This window comes from Papilio xuthus, unplaced genomic scaffold (genome assembly GCF_000836235.2).
Source record: "Papilio xuthus unplaced genomic scaffold, Pxut_1.1 DF827680.1, whole genome shotgun sequence".
In the NCBI taxonomy this organism is placed as follows: domain Eukaryota; kingdom Metazoa; phylum Arthropoda; class Insecta; order Lepidoptera; family Papilionidae; genus Papilio; species Papilio xuthus.
Window position 1 is genome coordinate 1,647,246 of NW_013530969.1, and position 21,421 is coordinate 1,668,666.

The window sequence follows — 21,421 nt, forward strand, 5'->3', positions numbered from 1 at the left end:
AAAATTTAGGTTGAACAAACTGCCAGATCAAAATTTTGCTCAATTTTTAAGATTATACCACATTTGCCGGTTTTGTGTTGTTTCAAAAATTCTACCTAAACAAAAATAAGCTGTAACCTTCTGTAATGTAACATTCTTAAATGTAATTGTTATGTCGATATATTGATTATTTTAGTTTCGTTTTTAAATTAAATTAAATAAGCCCAAAGAGTATGTTAAATAAGCCACAGAGAACAGAGTTACTGCCACAGAGTCTGACAAAAAGCTTTGCGACGTTTATAAATGGCGGCTCTAGTCATAAATGCTGTCGTCGTTTTTTATGTGAATAGTTCACAATTTTCTTTTCACTAGTCTATAATTTCAGTGTTCTGAATATAATACAATATGGAAATGTGATTTAATTATTGATTTTGGAATTGTTGTTATTTTTCATAATTATACAGGTAAGTGTATTATAAAGTAAAGAATCGTGCTAGCGACTGGATTTTGTTTTAATTTTGTCTGCGGGGCGCGTCCATGAGTAATGTTATGGTATCTACTGTCCACACAGTAATGAGTTCCTTCGTTACAATTAAATCTAACCCATTTTCATAGAATTGTAAGCATATATAAACAAAGACTGGACAATAATAAATAGCATGTCTGCGTCATAACCAACATGTTTTGCAGTAGTGTATCGGATCATATTGTAACTATTTGTAGGACTCTGAAAAGTTTGCACAATGTCGAGCGATGAAGACAAACCGCCCGCGCCTCCCGTGCGTTTGACTAGTAACCGAGCTACCGATCGCGGAGACTCAGTGGCTTCTGTGGATATGAGGCCACTGCCAAAAGGTAATGTAAAATATTCAGTACCAAACCATTTTTTCTGAGTGAGTCACTTGCCTTATACATATTATCATTGTTTTGAACAATGGGAACTGATAGAAAATCTGGTCATGAATTGAAGCTTGTACTCATAATCTTGTGTGAATCATTAAATAGATTAACTTGAAACTTAAAATTTATTACAATATTTTTTTATTTACAGAACCTGATGATGGCGGTGATAGAAAAAAGAAAACACTAAAAGCTAAAATTAAAGGCTCTAAAAGTACAGCTCATAATGACAACAAACCTAATATTAGCTATCCAACCAATTTTGAGCACACAGTACATGTAGGTTTTGATGCAGTTACTGGAGAATTTACAGTAAGTCAAATATGGTTTTATTTATTTTGTTATAATTATCGATGTTACAAAAGTTATTTACATAAATTGATAGAAATTCTAACGTAAGGCAGACATAAGGCACATTCATATCTTTATATTAACAAAATTATATTGAAATAGGATTATTTGAAATTACAAAATATATTTTTTTGCAATTTGGTAGGTTATTAACCAAGCTTTTTGCCTTATAATATATAATATGTATTGCATATATGCTTTTTAAATGTTATGAGTAACCCATGATTATGATATATATTATACTGTAGTTATAATCAAAATTAAATACTTCATAATATCTATACGTCTTTGGAATTGTTTGAATAGCCAAATAATTTAGAGATTACATATATATTTTGAAATAGTGTATTTACAAGAGTTAAAATATAGCAAATTTTTGATGCATGATATACATAGTCCAAAACCCTAACTCAATATTCTCATAGTGTTATGATAAAAATTGGTTAATTCAATTTACCTATAAGAAATGCATTATTAGAATTAGTGGACAAATTTGTAATACAATTGTATATTTTCTGGTATAAGATTACATATTATCGAATTCCATGTATGACCGCTTTTGTTTCAAGCTGCCTATGACAGTAAGTAATAGCTTATGTATTTATAAGTTTATGCAACATTATTTTATGTAATCTTTTAAATATTGCTAATGGTATATTCATGTATATTTTATAAAAGGTTTGATAGCTTATAGTGGTATATAAACTTTAATATTATGTAATTTTATTCTTGTCAGGTTGTTTTTTTACTATATTTTGTTTATATGGTCTGAGACAAAAGTATTACCATATTAGCTAGTTTTCAAATATTTTGATTCTATTATATATTTTTTTTATCATTCACCGTAAATAAATAGTTTTAAATTTGTTGCTGTTGCTTAATATATCTTATGTTTGCATTACAATAAGCAAAAATAAATTATATAAAAACATTTAAGTATTTCAATTTTAGTTCTACTGTTCATTTTCTCGCCTTGTGATTTTATACAGGATGTAAATAATAGTTAAATATTGAAATGGTATAATATTCAAATGATTTCTGTATTGTCCATTGCACAGGGCATGCCGGAAGCCTGGGCGAGGCTACTAATGGCCTCAAATATTAGTAAACAAGAACAGAAGAGCAATCCTCAAGCTGTTCTCGATGTCCTCAAGTGGTATGATGCATCTGCAACACAGCCACCGGCATCCAAATATATGACCTCCGCACAGATGCACACTACCCATTCAGGTATTATTCAGTAAAATTATGACTTGTGATTCTGTCTTCTTTTCAATAACTTAAAGTGGCAAAGGAAAGGCCATTCTTTCCTTATAAGAAAAGTGTGAGATCAGAAAGAAGACTAAAATTAGGCCTCCGGAGCGCACACTCATCAGGCAAACTGAATTATTTCCACTTGACGCTTGTGATCTATGTGGTCGTGATATTGCACTGGACGAGCCAGCTCGCTTGTGAAACTGATATTGTTGCTGACGTACCACTCTACTACTAAAGAATACCTATTCTTATTAAAACTTTTATTTTTATTGTGTAGGGTCGTCGGTATCACGAGTATCTTCAAGCAGTCCATCGTCGTCAACTCCAACTGACACGGAACACCCGGAACCCCCGCCGCCGCCACCGTCTCGACCTGATCGCACCAAGAGTATTGTGAGTTCTCTTTGTGTTCTTTTACTACTTTCCTTACTTAAGTAATTTTTATTGCATCAATAATTTTAAATGTTTTTGTTAGTTTATGTTGCAAAAAGATGCTGTTTACAAATTGGTTCCCAATTTTCGATCCTAGCATTCTTTATTCGGTTAATTCTCCAATTCCTTGTACTTTCAGTATACAAAACCCATAGAGGAAGAGGAAGCACCTCCACCGAGGCCGATTGCTGCGCCCGCCTCGCCGCCGCACGTAGCTCATCCAGTCATAACCACTCATTCGGTTAGCACCTATTTTTGCTGCTATTTGTTGCTATAATCACTCGACGACACACATACGATCAATTTGTAAAATAATTTAGTATCTTTTACAGTGAAAAAGAGGTGACAGTAATGTCGTGTCACTTAGGTAGGGAAAAGAGGCATGCCAAACTTCCAAATTATTTATCTGTCAGTTAAGATCTTGCAGCTTCGTGGGCTTATATATAATTTGATAAACCTTTGTATTTGTCTGTTAACAGATATGCAGTAGAGTAGATGTGGGTGGGTCCCCGCTCCCGCTCGACCGCAATAAAAACCCGGCGCAGGCTGCGCCACAGACGCCGCCAGCGCACGCGCCGCACCCCCCGCACCCGCAGCACCCCCCTCATGTGCCTATTGCGCCTCCCGCCAACGGTGCACAGACCAACACCGACACTGGGTAAATATATGACTAGTAACTAATTACTACTCCAGTAATAGTAAACATAGAAAAAAAAGTTTTTATTTCAAAGCACATGACTGTTGTTACAATGATAAATTATAATTTATAAAGATCATATATCTGCAGACGAGCAACCGGACAACAGCAAAGAAAGAAAAAGATGACGGATGAAGAAATCTTAGAAAAATTAAGAACAATTGTTAGTGTTGGTGATCCAAACAGAAAATACACCAAAATGGAGAAAATTGGCCAAGGGTAAGTTATTATTATGAATTATTTGTTGTTTCACATGGTGTTTTATCAATATTAAAATTAACCCTGAATAACAAATACCATTTGATAAAAAAGTTGTGTTATTCAGTGCGTCAGGTACGGTGTACACGGCCATAGAGACTTCGACCGGTATGGAGGTGGCCATCAAGCAGATGAACCTCAGCCAGCAACCCAAAAAGGAGCTCATCATCAACGAGATCCTTGTGATGCGGGAGAACAAACACAACAACGTCGTCAACTATCTAGACAGTTATCTCGTCAATGAGGTAAGTCTTTTCATCCCATTTACATAAAATGTAAGTAGGAATCAACAAACAAATACATATGCTTTACATTTTGAAATCTGTGTTGCCTTCTTTATTTTTGAGAAGCACTTTATTGTAGTGTGTTATGTCTACTTCACATTTTAAATAAACAAGCGTCATTCTCTAGTATAAAAAGTCAAAGAAATCTAGATATTTTTTTATAATATACCAAATATTTATTTTTGTAGGAATTATGGGTAGTTATGGAGTACCTTGCGGGCGGGTCTCTTACGGACGTGGTGACGGAGACGTGTATGGACGAGGGGCAGATCGCGGCGGTGTGTCGCGAGGTGCTGCAGGCGCTGCACTTCCTGCACACCAACCATGTCATACATCGGGATATCAAATCCGACAATATACTGCTCGGCTTGGACGGACAAGTTAAATTAAGTAAGTATATACCAATTTTTAAATACTTATGATTAATTTTCTGTGTATTAATCTCATCATTTTATTCTTTTATAGCTGACTTTGGTTTCTGTGCGCAAATATCGCCGGAACAAAATAAACGAACGACGATGGTGGGGACGCCATATTGGATGGCCCCTGAAGTTGTTACAAGAAAGCAGTATGGTCCAAAGGTAAGATAGAGATAAGAGGAATGTTAATAACTCCGTTTAAATTTACCTATTTAATTGTGAAATATTTTACAGGTGGATGTATGGTCCTTAGGTATAATGGCGATTGAAATGATCGAAGGCGAACCTCCATACCTGAACGAAAATCCACTTCGGGCACTTTATTTGATCGCAACGAATGGCAAGCCCGACATCAAAGACAAAGAAAAGCTCAGCACTGTATTCCAGGATTTTCTAGATCAATGCCTAGAAGTCGATGTAGAAAGGCGCGCAACAGCGTTAGATTTACTCAAGGTAATTTCTACTACTAAGAACTAAATCTGGCAATCAACAGACCACTCTGTCTTAAGTAAACTAAATTATAACCTCTTTATAATATAATTGCATTATTTTCGTTACAGCATCCATTTTTAAAGATGGCGAGACCGTTAGCGTCCCTAACTCCTCTAATTATGGCCGCGAAAGAGGCTGCAAAAGGTCATTAGCGCAGGCCACCGGCGCCCGCAGCGCCAGCGCGATACTAGCGCCCCCAGTGCCTACACGTGCCTACGCGTGCCTACACGCGCTGTACACGTACGGACATACGAACCTAACTAAACATGTAAGCTGCGAACGATATACATTCGGCAATAACATTATGCAGTGTGTCATGGTAAAGTATGTTGTCAGTGAACTTACAAAGCTATTGAAACGGCAAGCTTGTTTTGTAAAGTGGCTGCGTTAGGTTACAGAAGTGATCGTATTTTTACAAAAGAAACGTTATTAAATGTGCAGTCCAGTAGTTGTAAAGTTCTGTAGTATTGTGTAGAAACATTATTTATTAAAGTTGGTTAGCTCCGGCGGCGGATCAGTCTACTGCGAAACGAATCGAGGGGCTTAATAGGGTGTAGATATACTGTAGTATTAGGAATGGAATTTGGAGCGTAACAAAATAATCTGCAAACGAAGACTGGCGGTTAACTTTTAGAAGTTGTAAAGTATAAATAGTAGATGTACTGTAGTTCTGTAATAGAAATAAAGCCGGATCAGCTTTTAACTGTGATGGTAGCCAGTAGATTGTGGCAGCAGTAGACTGATTCCCTGGCGCGGAGTGTCGCCGGTAGCAGAAGTGGTATGAGGCATATACCGGTTACAGACTTGGCCCCGCTGGGTTCAGTATCGGTCGACGCCTTAGATGCGGTTGTTTAAAGGGTAAAGTTGGCAGTTTTATAACTCGGAAATAATGACGCTATGAAGAGTGTTTCCTATTTAAGAATAATGGTTAAATTAAGGTCCCACTTAAAGAGGGGTTTTAGCAACAAGTATTTCAATGAAACTAGTGAGTGAATGAATATCAATATAAATTATGAATTAATTTTGACTGAGATTTGATCCTACAAATGGTATATCTGTTGGCTTACATTGCTTATTATAGTCAGTACATGCTAGCTAGTTTTATGTATAGCTATACATTATCATTGTATTTATATTTTTTTAACTGCTTATGTATTATTTATCCTAATGACATTTGTATATCTAAATAACAGTTTTAGCACGATTGCAATTTTAATATTTTTGACATGAACATATTTACAGTAGCAAAGTTTACGTATTTTATTGTTTTAAATTGAAGACATTGTTACTTTAAGTATTAATAAACTAAAAATATTTTGATGTATCCATTTATTGTTAGTCATCAAATTGAAGCATTTACCTAGTATTAAGTTTATATAGTTTATTGATTATATTTGAAATCAGAAATGTCGGCATCTTTTGTGGCACAAAAGTATTAATAAGCTTTTAAATGAACAATTGTAAATTAATAACTGATACGAAACTTAGATAGAATATGAGAGATTGTTTACCTTCTATAACTATAATATTATAAGACAATAGTACTCAGTAGCTAGAGTTGGATACAAAAAATTAATGCAAGAAAACTGTACTCTGGACACCTATGTGAAGTATATTGTGATTGTCTCTGCTTTCGTGTATAGGTTGTGCCAGAAGACGCCATTAAATTTCGTTTGAAATTGTTTACGTTTGCTATTTTTTATTAAGCTAGAGGGACAGAGATAGAGAGTATGTTTTGAATGTTTGAGAGGAATGATGTTAACAGAAATGAAGAAAACGTGTGTCACTTGCTGTAAACTGTATGAATACAAATAAAGCAGTGATTAGTACTTTTTGACAATACGATATGACCAATTAACGCTATGTAGAGTTCTTGCATTTGTTCCAGGTTGGTGCAATGTGACGGTGAAATTATCATTATTAATGTTAATGTTTGTTTTTTATTATAATTTTGCTTTTTACATATATCTGGAGCTATTAGCATATCATTTTAAATGCAATATAAGATTTATATATATTGTCGGATACTCGCCACCTTGAGGCCTAATATAGACTATGTTTGACATTCAAATGTGGCCTATTATGAAAATGCACATGAATCATGCCCGCACCAACCACTGCTAAAATGTGCAATAACATAGTAAATACGCAGATATGTAGCCAAATTTTGATGGGGGTTTTTAACAAAAACTTTTAAAATCAGACTAAATTTTAAGGCAAACAATATTGTGATCATGAAAATGAATTTGGAGTATGCATTTGGTAAGATAAAAATATAACTGTAATTATGTATGTAATCTAATTTGAAATGTATTAATATGAGAGATTTCAATGGTTTTCATAATATTTGAGAGTTGTATAACACCAGTGCCATGTCTAAGCAACTTGTGCATATAAAATACAACCATACTATAATAAAAAGACTCACCATTCTAATATGTTTTCATTAGTTATGACCTTTCATCCACAATGTTTACTACGCTTTTGGTGGATTGTCGTTTATGTAAAAAAAAATAACAAAGAATTGGCATAAAATATTTATTGCATTAATTTCTCTACCACATCACAATTCGAAAGTATATTAAGTATGCAAAACAAACTATAAATTATTGAAATAATAAACATATTCGGTAAATCAATGTTAGAAATAATATTATTAAATAAAATGACTTAATTTGGTAACTAAAATGTTTCATGTTGAGGTATGTATGTTTATGTTAAGGCACATTAGAAAAATATTTACTTTATTATATTAAAAACAAAACGGTAAGTGTTGAAAATATATATACTAAAAAAATCCCAATTTGAGAAGAACATAATTATATAATAGTGTTGTGCATTCTTAAACACTTAAATTCATTACGAACCCATGATTTTAAAAAAAACATTGAGTAGATGTTTTGGAAGAAGTTTGATGAATTGTGTTATTCTTATAGCATACACTTTGGGGAAATCATCCTTGCAGTCCTAAGAAAAGTTATTAAATTATTTCATATATAATAAAGATATCCCACAGGAAACATTGCTATTAACTTATTTCCAAAGTTACTGCAAAGCTTTTTAACTTTTCCATTTAGAAATATATTAGACAGACAATATATTATTAATTTATGTTATTACTTTTACATTACTTTACTATGGCCTTTGAACTTTTATAAATATCAGACCTCGCGCTTTTCATATATTCAATAATAAATATTATTAATACATACCAACAAAATATTACTGTTAATAATTTTGTTGGTTATATATTTTAGTTCTTAAAAATAGGACCTAAAATTAGATATAGATACAAACAAATCTATTGGATCCATACAAGGTTTATTGTACTTATTCTTAATTTACAACTTACTAAACAAGATTAATCAAAAATGGATATGTGTAATTTTTGTTTATTTATTTGTAAGTTTAGGTATTCCATATGCTTCAAAATAATGATGTAACAATTAGATTAAAAATCTACAATACAAATTTTACATATTAATTACCAGAAAAAAATGGCGTTACATTTGCGAAATGGTAAAAAATGAAATTCAACTTCTATAAATTATCCTAAAAACAAAGAACTTCTTATTGGTCGATTGCAATAAATATACCAGAGTGCATGAGTGTTACACACAAACATAACGATTGTAAAGTTTCAGAATTGTATTCATAAAAAGCTGCAATGACATTTATATACCTATTTGTATTAGTAAAAATAGAAAGTATTTTGTCCATGTTTCATAGGATTTTTAAATTTATTAACAACTGTACCATTGTGGAGAAACAAATGACCATTAATTTAAGACCGTATAAATATTTACACATTACCCTTTATTTCTGGTAATTAAAAAATAACACCATAAAAAATATTTAAAATGGTAATAAAAGATAAAAAATACCAGGAGTATTTAAGGATAAAGGATGGTGTTCTTTTACTGAAAAAGCTTTCTAAATACATCAATATAAATGGGTACAGAATGTAAGCCATCTAATCTTATTCATTTTAATCCTAATTGAAGTTCATATGTATTTACACCTATAACAATAGATAGCAATCACAGCAAATATGTTTACAGTAAAATTACAAAGTTCCAAATACTATGCATCAAAAATATACTTCCCATAGTGTTGATAAAAATAATGAAAATATAATTTTTTTTTATAACCTTTTCCCTGAAAAGTGCGAGGTCATGGAATTTGTTAAAGTTTAATATAAATTAACTTTCTATGACATTTAGTCTGTTCTCTCCTCAGCCGGTATGAAGTCCATCGATGCGGAATTTATACAAAATCGTTTCTTGGTAGGTGCTGGGCCATCATTGAATACATGTCCCAGGTGAGCGGAGCACTTGGAGCATCGCACCTCAGTTCGCACCAAACCTGGCCGTGTTAAAACCAGTAATATATTTGCTCCAACTTTAATTCCATATACCGAGTCCATTCACCGACAAGCCGTTTATTTACACATCACAGTAACAGTGGTGATGCATTAATAACATTATCCCATATGATTTTCATTGTTCGTGTAGTGAGGAGTGCAGAGTTTGTAGTCGAAACGGCGGCCGACGTCCGCGCGCCCCGGCAGCCATCCAGATGGAGCAGAATGGAACGGGACAAGGCGGGGCAAAATGAGGAATGGGATAATTGCAAATTAATGTCATGCACATTCCACAATAATTGTTAAAGTGTGAAAATGGCAATGCAGTGTAATAGATATGCAACAGTGTTATGATAGGCAATATATGAATTAACGACGAAATTGTTATCCAATGATATTCCAAATTTTTTTTTTGTTATTTTATAGAAATGTTATTATGATAAGTGTCCAATAAAATTTACGGATGTGAATGATTTGACATGTATTATAGATATACCATAAATGTAGAAGAAAGATAAGCATAAATAAGAAAATAACATAAAAATACGTAAATTAGTTTTACCAAACAATTGCCGACTTACGTTTGTTTTGTGGTGGGCAGGATTGAAATCGGGTTTGTCAAGGACACGGGCAAGACAGACAAAAAAGATAAAAAAAATGCATTAGCACCAAAGTCCAAAATTTTCCATCACCTCATTGAGCAAGTTCAATAAAATTTAGTAGTGCCATAAATAAAAATAGGTATTTTGTACAATTCTTAAAATTATATGGGTATCAGTTAACACTAGGTAAATACTTGTTGAATTAAAGGTCAAACATGGACTTAATTTAAAATTTTATAGTTGCCTTAAGATTGGGTAAGTTTTATACAATATGTTAATTTTAATACTAATTATTTGTTGAAATAATATTCAATAAACCCATAAATAATTAAGACAGTGAATTACTGCATAATCATGCATAAAATAAATACAAACATTTTAGTAAAAAAATATAAAATGGCAACATTTTCATTTTTCCCAACTATTATCAATTATTAAAAATAAATAATCATTAGTATTTTAATATTCAAAAATAAAAGCAAGATGGTATTCAAAATAACAGAAATATCTTAGAAGAAATAATAATGTTTGAAGCATATGAAAAAAAAAAGAATTAATTAAAAGTGTAAATATTGCTTTAGAAAATATTAGCATGGGATTGTCCTAAACATTAATAGATTAATGACTGAGTAATAAGCAAAAAAAATTAACAAATGTTTGTTTCAAAGCAGTATGAAAAGCTCCGATAGTTCATGCAATGATAAAAAGTAATAAAATTTTGAAGGAGTATGTAATTTAGGTAGGGTTTTAACTTAAAACCTGTCTTTAATTAGCCTAACCAGATTGAAAGTTATACACTAAAGGATTTACTCAGTAAATGGCATTGGATTTGATTCCACTTGATTGACTTCAATAGATAAATTGAAATTGTATCCATCACAATACCCACTCTACTGTATCTAAATAGTATATTGTTCTTATTGCGTTATATAAAGATGTTTTAAGGTCAACTGATAAGATAATTCAAGTACATTTTTTATTAGATAGTGGATATTACTGTGATGTCTGTATCCCACAAGCTGTTAGTAATTAGGTTAAACTAAATTACTTTTCTACAATATGTACAAAATATATGCCATATACCTGCACTAGTATCCTGGTGTAATGTCACTTTTTCCTTTGCAAGAACATCGTTGAATGCGGGCCAGCCACATCCAGAGTCATATTTAGTCTTAGAGCTGAACAGCTCTTGCCTACATACTACACAGACATACATCCCTTCTTCATAAAATTTGTTGAAACAACCTAAAATATTTTATACATTTAACTTTTATTGCTTTAATTAAAATCAACACATAGTAAGAGACATTTTACAGCGGTAAAAAGCTAATAAATAGTAGTCAAAAGTAGATACATTTTTAATATCATTTTTTTAAATGTTATACATACCTGTAAAAGGTCTTTCTGTCCCGGCTTCTTGAGTAACATGGTATTGAAGTGGAGTAAGTCGTTTTTTCAATGACTCTTTATCTTCCATAGCTCTCCACACTAATGCTAAAATTAAAAAATATATATGAATCGTATGAAAATTATGATTCTTGGCATTTGTCCATCAATATCAGTGCAAGGTTTTCTGATGTACTAGCGATACGCACGTGTTCACTGTCTCTAATATAGATATATAACGACGTTGTACCTGTTGTAAATGGATGTTTCAACTGAACAGCTCTGTTAGATTGTAAGACCTTCCTAAATATAGCAATAGGTCGGAGTAGACTACGCATAACTCACATTTCTTATTACAATGAAGGAAAATATGATCTCTTTATGTTTAAATTGATGATTAGCAGATAAAATTAAGTTACAATTTTAGTTTATTATAAAAGTATCGAGTATTAATGATTGAAAATTAAATTAATCGTATTATAATGATAATGATATCGCACATCAAAGTCAACAAGCACTACGAAATTAAAGAGTATGTGACATTTGACATGACAAATTTTCGTCAAAGAGTAAAACTCAGCGAATGTACTCTTCGGTAATGATAGGTTGTTCAAAAAAATAAAAATTATATTCAGGATGTAAGGAAACAAATCCATACGCAATAGAAGATCGCATATTTCTTGGACGAAAATAAAAAAAATATTCGAAGTGCTTCAAAACACGATGTTGAGAAAGTGTTATATATATTTATAACCACTTTATTCCCTCTTTTTCCAAACCTATACCCAAACACACACTTGTGCAATAACATATTGGCATCCTTCTCATTCTCATTGAAAAACAAAGATAATAATACGTTTTACAAGGATGTGTCTACAGTCAAAATTTGGAAAGTTTTCAAAATAAAACACTGTAGGTTTATTTATATAGGTTAAATATCGTCTATTTTATTTCAAAAATAGTCATGATTAAAACATTAAGTATAACGCAACAGAATGACACAGTAAAGCATATGAAATAAAGATGGAAGGGTTTAAACTATATAAACTTAAAATAGCACTTCTGAATAACACAAATTCAAATAAGGCTTTATACAATAATAAACAGCTATTTATCCTTATCGCTTACTAGTACTAGGAATCATGTCGTCTTTCCATTGACTTTTCGACGACGCTTCTGTAAGTTTTCTTTGACTTCTCTGTTAAAAAAGCAAACTCTAAAATTTTAAATATTCACCAAGATATATTAAGGTTCTTATTGTCAAAGAAATTATAGTCAGTAAAAAACATAAAAAATACTTATGTTATTACAATATATGTTTAAGTCGTGCCTTAAACATCAATTACTCTAACCAACAAAATTTTACTAATTTAGTGTCAAATATGTAAAATAATATTTATAATTTTAATATGTAGTATTAGGAACGTATACTTTGTCATAAATATGAATGTATAGATTTAGGTTATAAAAATATTAATACTTACAGCAAGCGATTCCCGACTCTTCTGCATCTGCATAAGAACATATTCAGTGTCGTCTTGTTCGGAGTCGGCGCACGATGATAGCAATTCGTCCGACCTGCGACTGCGGCAACAGTCGTCGCGGAGTAGGGGCCGCATCTGAAAAATTATCATAATTTTTCTTGTAACATTTGGAAGAAAAAGTCCCATGATAGTTCTGGTCCCACAAAATATTTTTATGATTAAAGCAATTCGTTGAATCGTTTGGCATAATTAATACTTTTTCATTGTATTATAACTATTATTAATCTCTCTAGCTTTCTCAGAACAGCCTGGTAGTTTCATCGCTATAGAATCAATGGTTTAGAAATGAGTAGAGAAGAAAAAACATTTATTTAAGGCTTTATTTTTTTATAAAATGAGACGTAGTAAAGAACTTACAGTCAAGGGATCGGGCGATTCTTCAATGCTTAAACCTTTCTGCCAGATGTCGGCAGACAGTTCTTCCGCGTACGAGCTCATCCACGTTCGCAACTTTTTGTAGTGAGCCCTCGCAGAGTGTCTCACTTCCTACAGCCAGGAATTGCACTTTACTTCAGTATGAACAAATATTAACGTATTTATAACTTCGAAATATTTCCTTACTAAGTGCAATTCCTTGCTGACTTACAAAACCAAACGTTTACACAAAATACCTGAATATCTTGTCCGCTGTATATCTTTTTGACTTCATTCGGTTTTGTTCTGGGAACGGTTTCGGAATTAGTACACTTCGAAATAAGGTAGCGCACTGCGTCGCCCACGATAACGCACGGTATTATAATAAAGAATAATAAATTCAATATGAATTCCATGGACCTGAAACAAATGCCGTAAAGTTCTTACGATATTTGCGTTTAGTACTATTATCAACATCTTACTAAAGCTCGGTTATCTCACTTGCTGATGTACTGAACAGTCCGCTTATTTGTGTCTGGGTGTACCGGCCAGCCTTCATTATCATAAATGACACGGCGGTATCGTAGCGAGGTCTCATAATAGTGCTCGAGCCTCCGAGGCATCTTTACAAGACGGTCCAACCACAATGCGGCAACACATCGTATAACCAGACCCAAAACTGCTTTAATTACACCTGAGAGCACAGCAATAAATTAAACCTTCACTCTTGACTCGATTGTTCTATTAACACGTAATTTAGAAATTCATTCAGACAACAATGGGGACAAACTGATATGTTATGTATACAGTTTTACATTTAAAAAAACGTTTTGTTGATTATGTTAGCGTTCGAGCTCAATAATTGTGAACGTAACGTAAATGGAGTGTAAATGTATATGAAGGCTATTATTCTCTGTGACATTATGAGTTAGGCACCGAGGGCGAGCAAGGCGACGAGCACGCCGGTGACGAGGACGCAGACGTTGAGAGTGGCGCTGTCAGAGTAGCAGAGCGAGCGCACCAGCCGCGGCCGCTGTTCGGGACTCAACCCTGCCGCCAGCTGCTGCGCCTCTCCCAGCTCCTCACATATCAGCTTTGGATCCACGCCTGACAACGTACACAGATGTCGTACCCGGACACTGACGAAACATTTGTACACCGTGGGTTTACTCTACCGAAACTTTCGTACTAAACCATGTTATCTCTGTCGTTATACGTATTCTCATAAAATTTTACGGTAGTGAAAATATAATGCCACTTCTATTTGTTACTCCCGGGTGTTAAGATATTACATCTGATCTCGATCTATTTTTCTATAAATTGGCTCTACATTCATTACGCGTACAACCAAGTTCAAAAATGCTCAATGATAATCAGGGACGTTATACAGTTTTTCAAGTCTGTGTAGATTTCTAAACCTAAATTTACACTTGGGTGGTCTTCAATGACTATTTAGGAGACAGTTGATGTGCTTACTTAAACAGACGCATTTACAATGCCACACGCAAAAGCACCGGTCATTTTTCTTGATTGTAACGTCTCTCACCGCTACAGACTCATCGTCGTCGTTCAACAATGTTACTAAAACAATGATTAACTTTAATGACACAATTTCGATTGATTTAGACTTTCTCTTTATATTTAAATTGCAATGATAGAATAAATACAGTTACAATGTTTAAATAGGTTTTTCTTAATACCATAGCAATGTGCGGAGTCGTCGGGTATTTCGAAAGGCAGGTCGAGGAGGAAGCGTTGGGTTTGCTTCGGCGGTATGAGCACTGCCTTTGCGACAGGCTCCTTGTAGCCTACCTGATCAAGTACACCGGGGCCACAATCGCGGGCAGCCACTCTATTTGAAACAATAAGTTTTATTCAATCGATATTTACTGCTAAAAATTAATTATTGCAGTTCAATAGAGAGTTATCCGTAACGAACGATATCAAGAAACACTGTGTGTATGAATCTCGCCAAATAGCAATGCGTAGTATTTGCCTACCTGTCTGCCTATTGCATGTGTATTTTTATTTATATTATATTACTTTTTACGTACCTAAAGCGAGCAGCGGCCAGTCCAGTATTAGTAACTTGCAAAGTAAGCGCTGTTCTTGTTCGCCGTGTATTGTCCGACACGGCTGTCATTATGCGTCCAGAAGATCTGTTCGTAATATTGTTAAACATAGTTGAAATATACTTTTCGCTACCGACTTGTGATGCGATGCGATGTAAATGTTTAATCTTTATCATCATTACTGAACTAGCCAGATGGGATGGAACTGATTCCGTCCGAAGTTGTCTTGTAAGACTGTGGGAAACTGCTTTATTTAATCAGTGTAAAAAACGGCAGTAATCTACTCCCAAATGTGTCTCTTACCCGACATGGATTAATTGGTTTCCATCAGCACGAGATTCGACGTCGATTTGCGAGTGGTGTGGGCGTCGGTGTGGTATCAACATGTACTGGTCGGAACCGCGTGACGCGAACATAAGACTCTCCATGTTGCCGCCCATCACCGCCCGCGACTCCCGAATAACAACACGACGAGGTATCTAACCCCACACGCACAGTTAATTCCACGTTCTAAGTTAAAGTTATTCTTGATAATAACAAACTTGTTTTACCTTAAATTCTTGAGATACGTTACTCAAAGGCAGATTTGATGAATTATGTTTCATGTTTTTTGTATCCTCAAAAAGGATGTCATCTATGGCTAGCACCAGGAATTCACCAAATTTATCTAAATTACGACGATAACATTAAAATAACGATCCATAAAAATAGTTAGTTTATAATAATTTCAACCCGATAACTTTTCATTTTATTTAAAAAAAATTATCGCAAAACTTTTCTTTTGAATTTGTCAAATAACTCTTTAGGCTCAGAAAACGGTCTCCAACGATACAAAGGACATATCCTTAATATATATTTTTTAAGAGTTCGATTTTATAATAACCTATTAGTGAATCCGTGTTATGATCCGGGTTAGCTATGTTAGTCCCGCGTATTGGTATCAGTAGACAGAGACTTGTTTTGGGCAGTGCGAACTCTTCGTGAGACATCCACTCCGCGGGTCGGTACTGGATACTCATGTCCTGGTTGCTCCACACCGGGTGTTGAGTGCTCACACTAATGTTAAAAAAATAATTCATATTCAATCTTGAATTTATAATCACCTAATCTATAACTAATGTAAGTACAATATACCTAGCTACATCTTCCTTCGTTATATCATTCCAAACAGTTTTTCCTTCCGGTGTACTTAACTTTTCGTACAATTGAATGTTCACGGTATACCACAAATCAGGGTTACCGATTTCATAAACTGCGTATTGCTTTTCATCATTTCTTACTTTTGGATATTCGTTTGTTATATCGGTTGTAGTTTCTTCATCTATTTCGAAAGCATTTTTTGTATAAAATTGATTAAATTTTGTTGACTCCATTTTGTAAGGATCGTAAAATTCATTGATTAAATTTTTATTAAAATTGTCTTGTTGTAGTGTTCCGTATGTTGTATCATCTAATGTTGGAATGTCGTAGTTGCTCTCTTGTTTGTCGTTGAAAGAAAATCCTCGATTTCCTCTTTTTCTCATACTGAGCTGACGCCGTTTTTTAAAAATATCCCGCGTATCTCTATCTTGGAAAGGAATTTGATTGTAATCGTGTCTATTCCAATACGAAATTTGATCCGCGTCGAAATATTCTGCAGATGATGGTATCTTTTGTCGTTTTACTTGTTTAGACATTGGTGTACTTTTACAATCACCCCGACAAACAAAATTAGGATCTGGAGAATTGATAAAAAAAAATAAAACAGCAGTATTTAAAAAAAAACTTTTTGGAAAATCTTAAAAAAAATTGTAGTCAAGTTATGCATATTAAATCTATGGTAAACCAGTAGTTGAGACTCGTCACACAGAGCGCTTCGAGAAAAACCGGTAACCGGTAGATCGCATTGCCGCCGTTGACAGGACGAGGTGCAGGGAGGGGGAAACGACCGGCCGGCGGCGCGACGGGGGAACGGAACGAACACGCGCGAGGCGTAGCGAGGCAATGCGAGGCCGGTCACCCCACGATAGTGTGTCGCCAAGCGATTTGTCACATGTATAGCGTATTGTAGTTATTATTATAATTTTTATAGTTTCATTCATGGAAAGTTTCATAGAAGGTGTCCGTCTACATCCGTGTCTCTGGAACCCATTACACCCAGATTATAGAGAGATGCACGTAAAGGACAATGCTTGGCGTCGCGTGGTGAAACATTTCAACAACGAGTCTATAATCCCTAACAGTAAGTGACTGCACAATGATATATAACAATATGTTATTTGTATTAATGCAAATACGATTTCTCTCTATGTTATATTACGTTTTATTTGAAAACGAACAGTAATTATTCAGTCCGGACTTGGCCATGAAATGAGCAAATGAAAGAAATACATACTTCAAATGACAACTGTAAGCTGAGCCAAACGTAAAAATAATTACCAGCGTTGTTATATTTAAAAAAAAACTATTTAATTTCAATGCAAAGCGTGGATGAAGAGTGAAACGGACATAATTTTTAGAAAAACATTTCTGTAGTCTCAGCCTACCTGACCATTGATGCGGAGCGGAGCGAGGGATAGACGGCGAGTGGGGGTAAAACGTAGGGTATGGTCGTGTTGCGGAATGTGCAGCTCAAGCCCATGCAATTATTATTTAGAAATTAGAAGTCAGTTTTCTGGCGTTTCTCAAGTCCGTTTTCCGAAATTAAGAGACTTACCCAGGGTTTCTGAGACCAAAATCCCAATTTAACATATATTATCTCTGTTATGTTAAAGATGAAAGACAGGGATGACGATATGTTATATACAACAAATTCTCTGTATACAGAGAATTTGTTTTAAAAAACCAACGCTTAATATAGCTCACAAGTCGTAAGATAAGTCTTATTCTTTAACAAAACGGAGCGGAGCTAAGGTATGCCTGGTATTCGTGCAGCTGCCTGCGTGCGGCTTCACTCCTTGCGAAAAAGCCTCTCGCACCTCGTTTCTCAGTTCGTGAAAATAATTCGCTTTTCGGCTCCACATTACACTTTTGTGACACATTCACCTTCGGTTCCAATGTGTTATAATTTTTTAGCTTTTTAACTATTTTATTTTCAGTACAAGTTGCAAAAATGGAATGGAAGAAACTTCGCGATAACCATAGAGATGCACTCAAGCGAGCAAAATTGGGCAAAAATAAGCTCCTCCCAGCGCATATCACCACTTGGAAGTACGCTAAGATAATGCAGTTTCTCGAGCCGCACATGAAATACAGAATTACTGAGAACATAGAAATAGAAAACTTACTGCCGGGATCCAGTACAAAAAAGAGTGATCAATGTTTCACAACAGATGTCGAAGACGATATTAAGCCAACTTGTCCTAAGAAACGACGCCACATAGAAAATACAAGTGAAGTTACAAAAGACACAGATGCACTAGAATCGTTTTATAATTGTATCTTGAAGAGTACAAAAGTGATGCCTCCCTGGATGCAAACGCAAGTGAAGAAAAAAATATTTGCAATCATCATCGAGGCGGAAGAAACGCTCGCAAAGCAACATAGCGCTAATCCGAGCCGCGACACGGCTGAAGTGACAACTGAACATAGTGAGACTGACGAAAACCCGGAGCCAAAAATAAAAATTGAAGTTTGCTCAGACGAGGTCTAATACTACGACGACCAAGAAGATGTTTATTTTCAGTATTATTTGATACCTTAATTAGCAAGTGGTTTACCTATAAGTGAATAAACCATATCAGTGGGAAAAGATAAATGCATTCTCAGACTTTTATCAAGGAAGAGGGAAGATAAGAGAGGAGACAAGAAAATATATTTCGACCAAATCACTACTTAACATCAAGTGGGATCGTGGTTAAGCACTGGCTTATTCTTTGTAAAAAAAAAAAGGAGACAAGAAGGAAAATGAACAGCTGATGCTGGTTCTTCTGCTTAAAACTGCGTAAAACTAGTAATTGTTAACATTACCTTGTAAATACGAAGGTACAGTGGAAATATCGTCGATAGTCATATTTGGAAAAGGATGCACTCGTTTTTTTCGCTCCAACGTGTGCACTGTTTGATATTTGTAACTATCTGAACTATGGACTATCGTTTTAGAGTCATGTACTCGGCTCTGTAAAAATACATATTTTTGCATGGCCTTACTTATGTCGGTACAAAAATTAGTTGGAAGTTTTAAACAACCGAAAGGAACAAACCTTTTGAAACGAGGTTTTTTTCACATTTTGTGTTGTGCTCAAAAAAGAATCAAGAAAAACAGCTACTCCTTACTGCAAACACTAATGAATATACTGCATTCGAAATTTATACTTTCGTTAAATACTTACGTTTTTGCTCTTTTTACGTAGCGCCTGTTCACCTTCTGTATTTGATAATATACCGCTCACAGTCTGAAAAGATAATTTATTTTAAACACAAATAGGGATACTGCCATGTAAAGATTGCGTTGAGCAGATTAAATCTAAAATAATTAAATAAAAACTTTGTGGTGCGTTTTAGTATCATTGTATAATTGTTACTTTATATGAGGTTAATAAAGAAAGCAGTTTTGGACGCCGTGTTAAATTTCATTTTATTTCCTGTCATTAAACGGAGGGTATTTTTAAGGCTGAATGTTTATGATAGCAAAGTGCATAAAATTTTTATAAAAAAATATAAGAGGTGCTAAAAACCCTTACGTCTATCCTATGTATCTTGTAGGCCTGTACCGGCGCCTCTCGTCGTAATCTCAACACGAACGGGTCGAGTAAGCGCACCCGCTTTCTTTTCGAACCATCAAACACGTGCTCAATTGGTATGTATTCGTCGCCGGAACTTGTCTAAAATTCACATCTAGGACTTTATTCCATAGAAATACTTTTATTGATCACTACGAATTGACACAGTCCTTCTCATCAAACTTTATAGCATATTTAAATTTTATCGGTCCTTATGTCGACTCGACTAGACACCGCGACTTCCACGCGTTGATTACGTATGAACGCATCTCCACTAAGTTCCAAACCATAACTTTTTTATGTATACGAACTACATTAAATACTGAACTTAAAAACTAACTCCAGGTTCGCTTGTCATTTTCACAGTAAGAGCCAATTTCTTTTTACATTCTCGTAAATTGTTATGTTTGAAAAGTTCTTCACGTTGGAATCGGGCGTTGTCGCTATCGTCAGACGTGCCTTTTCTATTCTGTGAATATTTTATTGTTAAAATATTATATTAAATATGTGCTTAAGTGTTTCCAATTTTGTTAGGGACTTAATTTCATGGAAAGTATATTAAAGAGGTTAATAAAATTCCCATAAGCCATCATCAATTCCTCGCGCCCATCGTCGCTTTCTGCATCCAGCAACTGCGTTATTTAAATAAGTACTCATAATTATAATTACAATCTACAAACTCCTAACAGACACTACACTAATGGTATTTTAAGTGCACCAACAGCTTACATTAGGTTCACAATCAATAAATACAGCCCGGACTTCAACTTGGGAGCGCTGAGCATCCATGTCGCAATTTAATGCGGACAGTAATAACATGTACAGTAATATCCCTGCAAATATAAGATCCTTCTAAAAAATAAACAACAAATTGTTGAGTCAGTGATTAAAAACTTACTAAAATAAAAGCTACATTTAATTAAATAACTTTTCAATAACACAGTGATCATATTGAAAATAACACTCCAGCTGGCTTTTCAAAACAATTCATCGACATAGTCGTCAATTCATTTGACATTGTCAACAGATCCAACCAAAATTGTGTTATTTATACCTCTATATATCTATGGTTATTAATATAGCGACAGTCAGCGAATTTTTGTATTTCTGAAAACTGACGTTTTTCCCTTTTTAGTTTCCCAAATTAGAATCTGGATTTGCATCCTGAATCGCCCCGGACTTGCCTCTTAATTAGAAATATTTTTTGCATGTTTTAAGCTGAAACTCATTCGTGTAACTCTCGGTTTCGACGATTACATATGTCTTCCTCCCTTTTGCCAAGGAAAACGGCCCATCCATTCTTACAATATGCATTATTAAAAGTGTCACAT

The 21,421-nt window shown here is 34.3% G+C and overlaps 4 protein-coding genes across 12 annotated transcripts; 2 read left to right on the forward strand and 2 right to left on the reverse strand.

Moving 5' to 3' along the window:
- The first annotated feature begins 268 nt into the window (after window positions 1-268).
- Window positions 269-7,492, forward strand: Pak (serine/threonine-protein kinase PAK 3-like protein). 2 transcript variants are annotated; one of them, XR_001227874.1, is made up of 14 exons: window positions 269-443; window positions 703-834; window positions 1,031-1,191; window positions 2,289-2,460; window positions 2,765-2,880; window positions 3,059-3,160; window positions 3,399-3,577; window positions 3,707-3,835; window positions 3,942-4,119; window positions 4,347-4,548; window positions 4,624-4,739; window positions 4,812-5,030; window positions 5,138-5,337; window positions 6,958-7,492. XR_001227874.1 is itself a non-coding variant. In XM_013311569.1 (13 exons), the coding sequence occupies exons 2-13, from the start codon at window positions 723-725 to the stop codon at window positions 5,219-5,221; spliced, it is 1,770 nt and encodes a 589-aa protein (XP_013167023.1). In that variant the 5' UTR covers window positions 269-443; window positions 703-722; the 3' UTR covers window positions 5,222-7,492. The 2 variants fall into 2 exon arrangements, 1 of the variants encoding a protein (XP_013167023.1); XM_013311569.1 differs by having other exon boundaries at window positions 5,138-7,492.
- Window positions 7,493-8,253: 761 nt separating this feature from the next.
- SelR (methionine sulfoxide reductase SelR) lies at window positions 8,254-11,897 on the reverse strand. 4 transcript variants are annotated; one of them, XM_013311805.1, is made up of 4 exons: window positions 11,671-11,894; window positions 11,424-11,528; window positions 11,118-11,279; window positions 8,254-9,470 (listed from the first exon to the last, which is right to left on the reverse strand). In XM_013311805.1, exons 1-4 carry the CDS (start codon window positions 11,756-11,758, stop codon window positions 9,289-9,291), a joined length of 537 nt encoding a protein of 178 aa, XP_013167259.1. In that variant the 5' UTR covers window positions 11,759-11,894; the 3' UTR covers window positions 8,254-9,288. The 4 variants fall into 4 exon arrangements, with proteins under 4 accessions (XP_013167259.1, XP_013167260.1, XP_013167263.1 ...); XM_013311806.1 differs by having other exon boundaries at window positions 8,254-9,434; window positions 11,671-11,891; XM_013311809.1 differs by having other exon boundaries at window positions 11,630-11,711.
- A 237-nt stretch (window positions 11,898-12,134) lies between these two features.
- On the reverse strand, window positions 12,135-21,133 carry LOC106117441 (uncharacterized). 5 transcript variants are annotated; one of them, XM_013311760.1, is made up of 19 exons: window positions 21,004-21,132; window positions 20,820-20,923; window positions 20,431-20,559; window positions 20,052-20,192; window positions 19,701-19,763; window positions 19,339-19,486; window positions 16,525-17,107; window positions 16,274-16,446; window positions 15,942-16,057; window positions 15,694-15,869; window positions 15,373-15,477; window positions 15,019-15,170; window positions 14,795-14,899; window positions 14,255-14,425; window positions 13,820-14,012; window positions 13,576-13,738; window positions 13,322-13,450; window positions 12,905-13,039; window positions 12,135-12,618 (listed from the first exon to the last, which is right to left on the reverse strand). In XM_013311760.1, the coding sequence occupies exons 1-19, from the start codon at window positions 21,038-21,040 to the stop codon at window positions 12,538-12,540; spliced, it is 2,904 nt and encodes a 967-aa protein (XP_013167214.1). In that variant the 5' UTR covers window positions 21,041-21,132; the 3' UTR covers window positions 12,135-12,537. The 5 variants fall into 5 exon arrangements, with proteins under 5 accessions (XP_013167214.1, XP_013167216.1, XP_013167218.1 ...); XM_013311762.1 differs by having other exon boundaries at window positions 20,989-21,006; XM_013311764.1 differs by lacking the exon at window positions 20,431-20,559 and having other exon boundaries at window positions 21,004-21,133.
- On the forward strand, window positions 17,117-19,925 carry LOC106117443 (uncharacterized). The gene is made up of 2 exons (XM_013311766.1): window positions 17,117-17,611; window positions 18,468-19,925. The coding sequence occupies exons 1-2, from the start codon at window positions 17,470-17,472 to the stop codon at window positions 19,019-19,021; spliced, it is 696 nt and encodes a 231-aa protein (XP_013167220.1). The 5' UTR covers window positions 17,117-17,469; the 3' UTR covers window positions 19,022-19,925.
- Window positions 21,134-21,421: the final 288 nt, after the last annotated feature.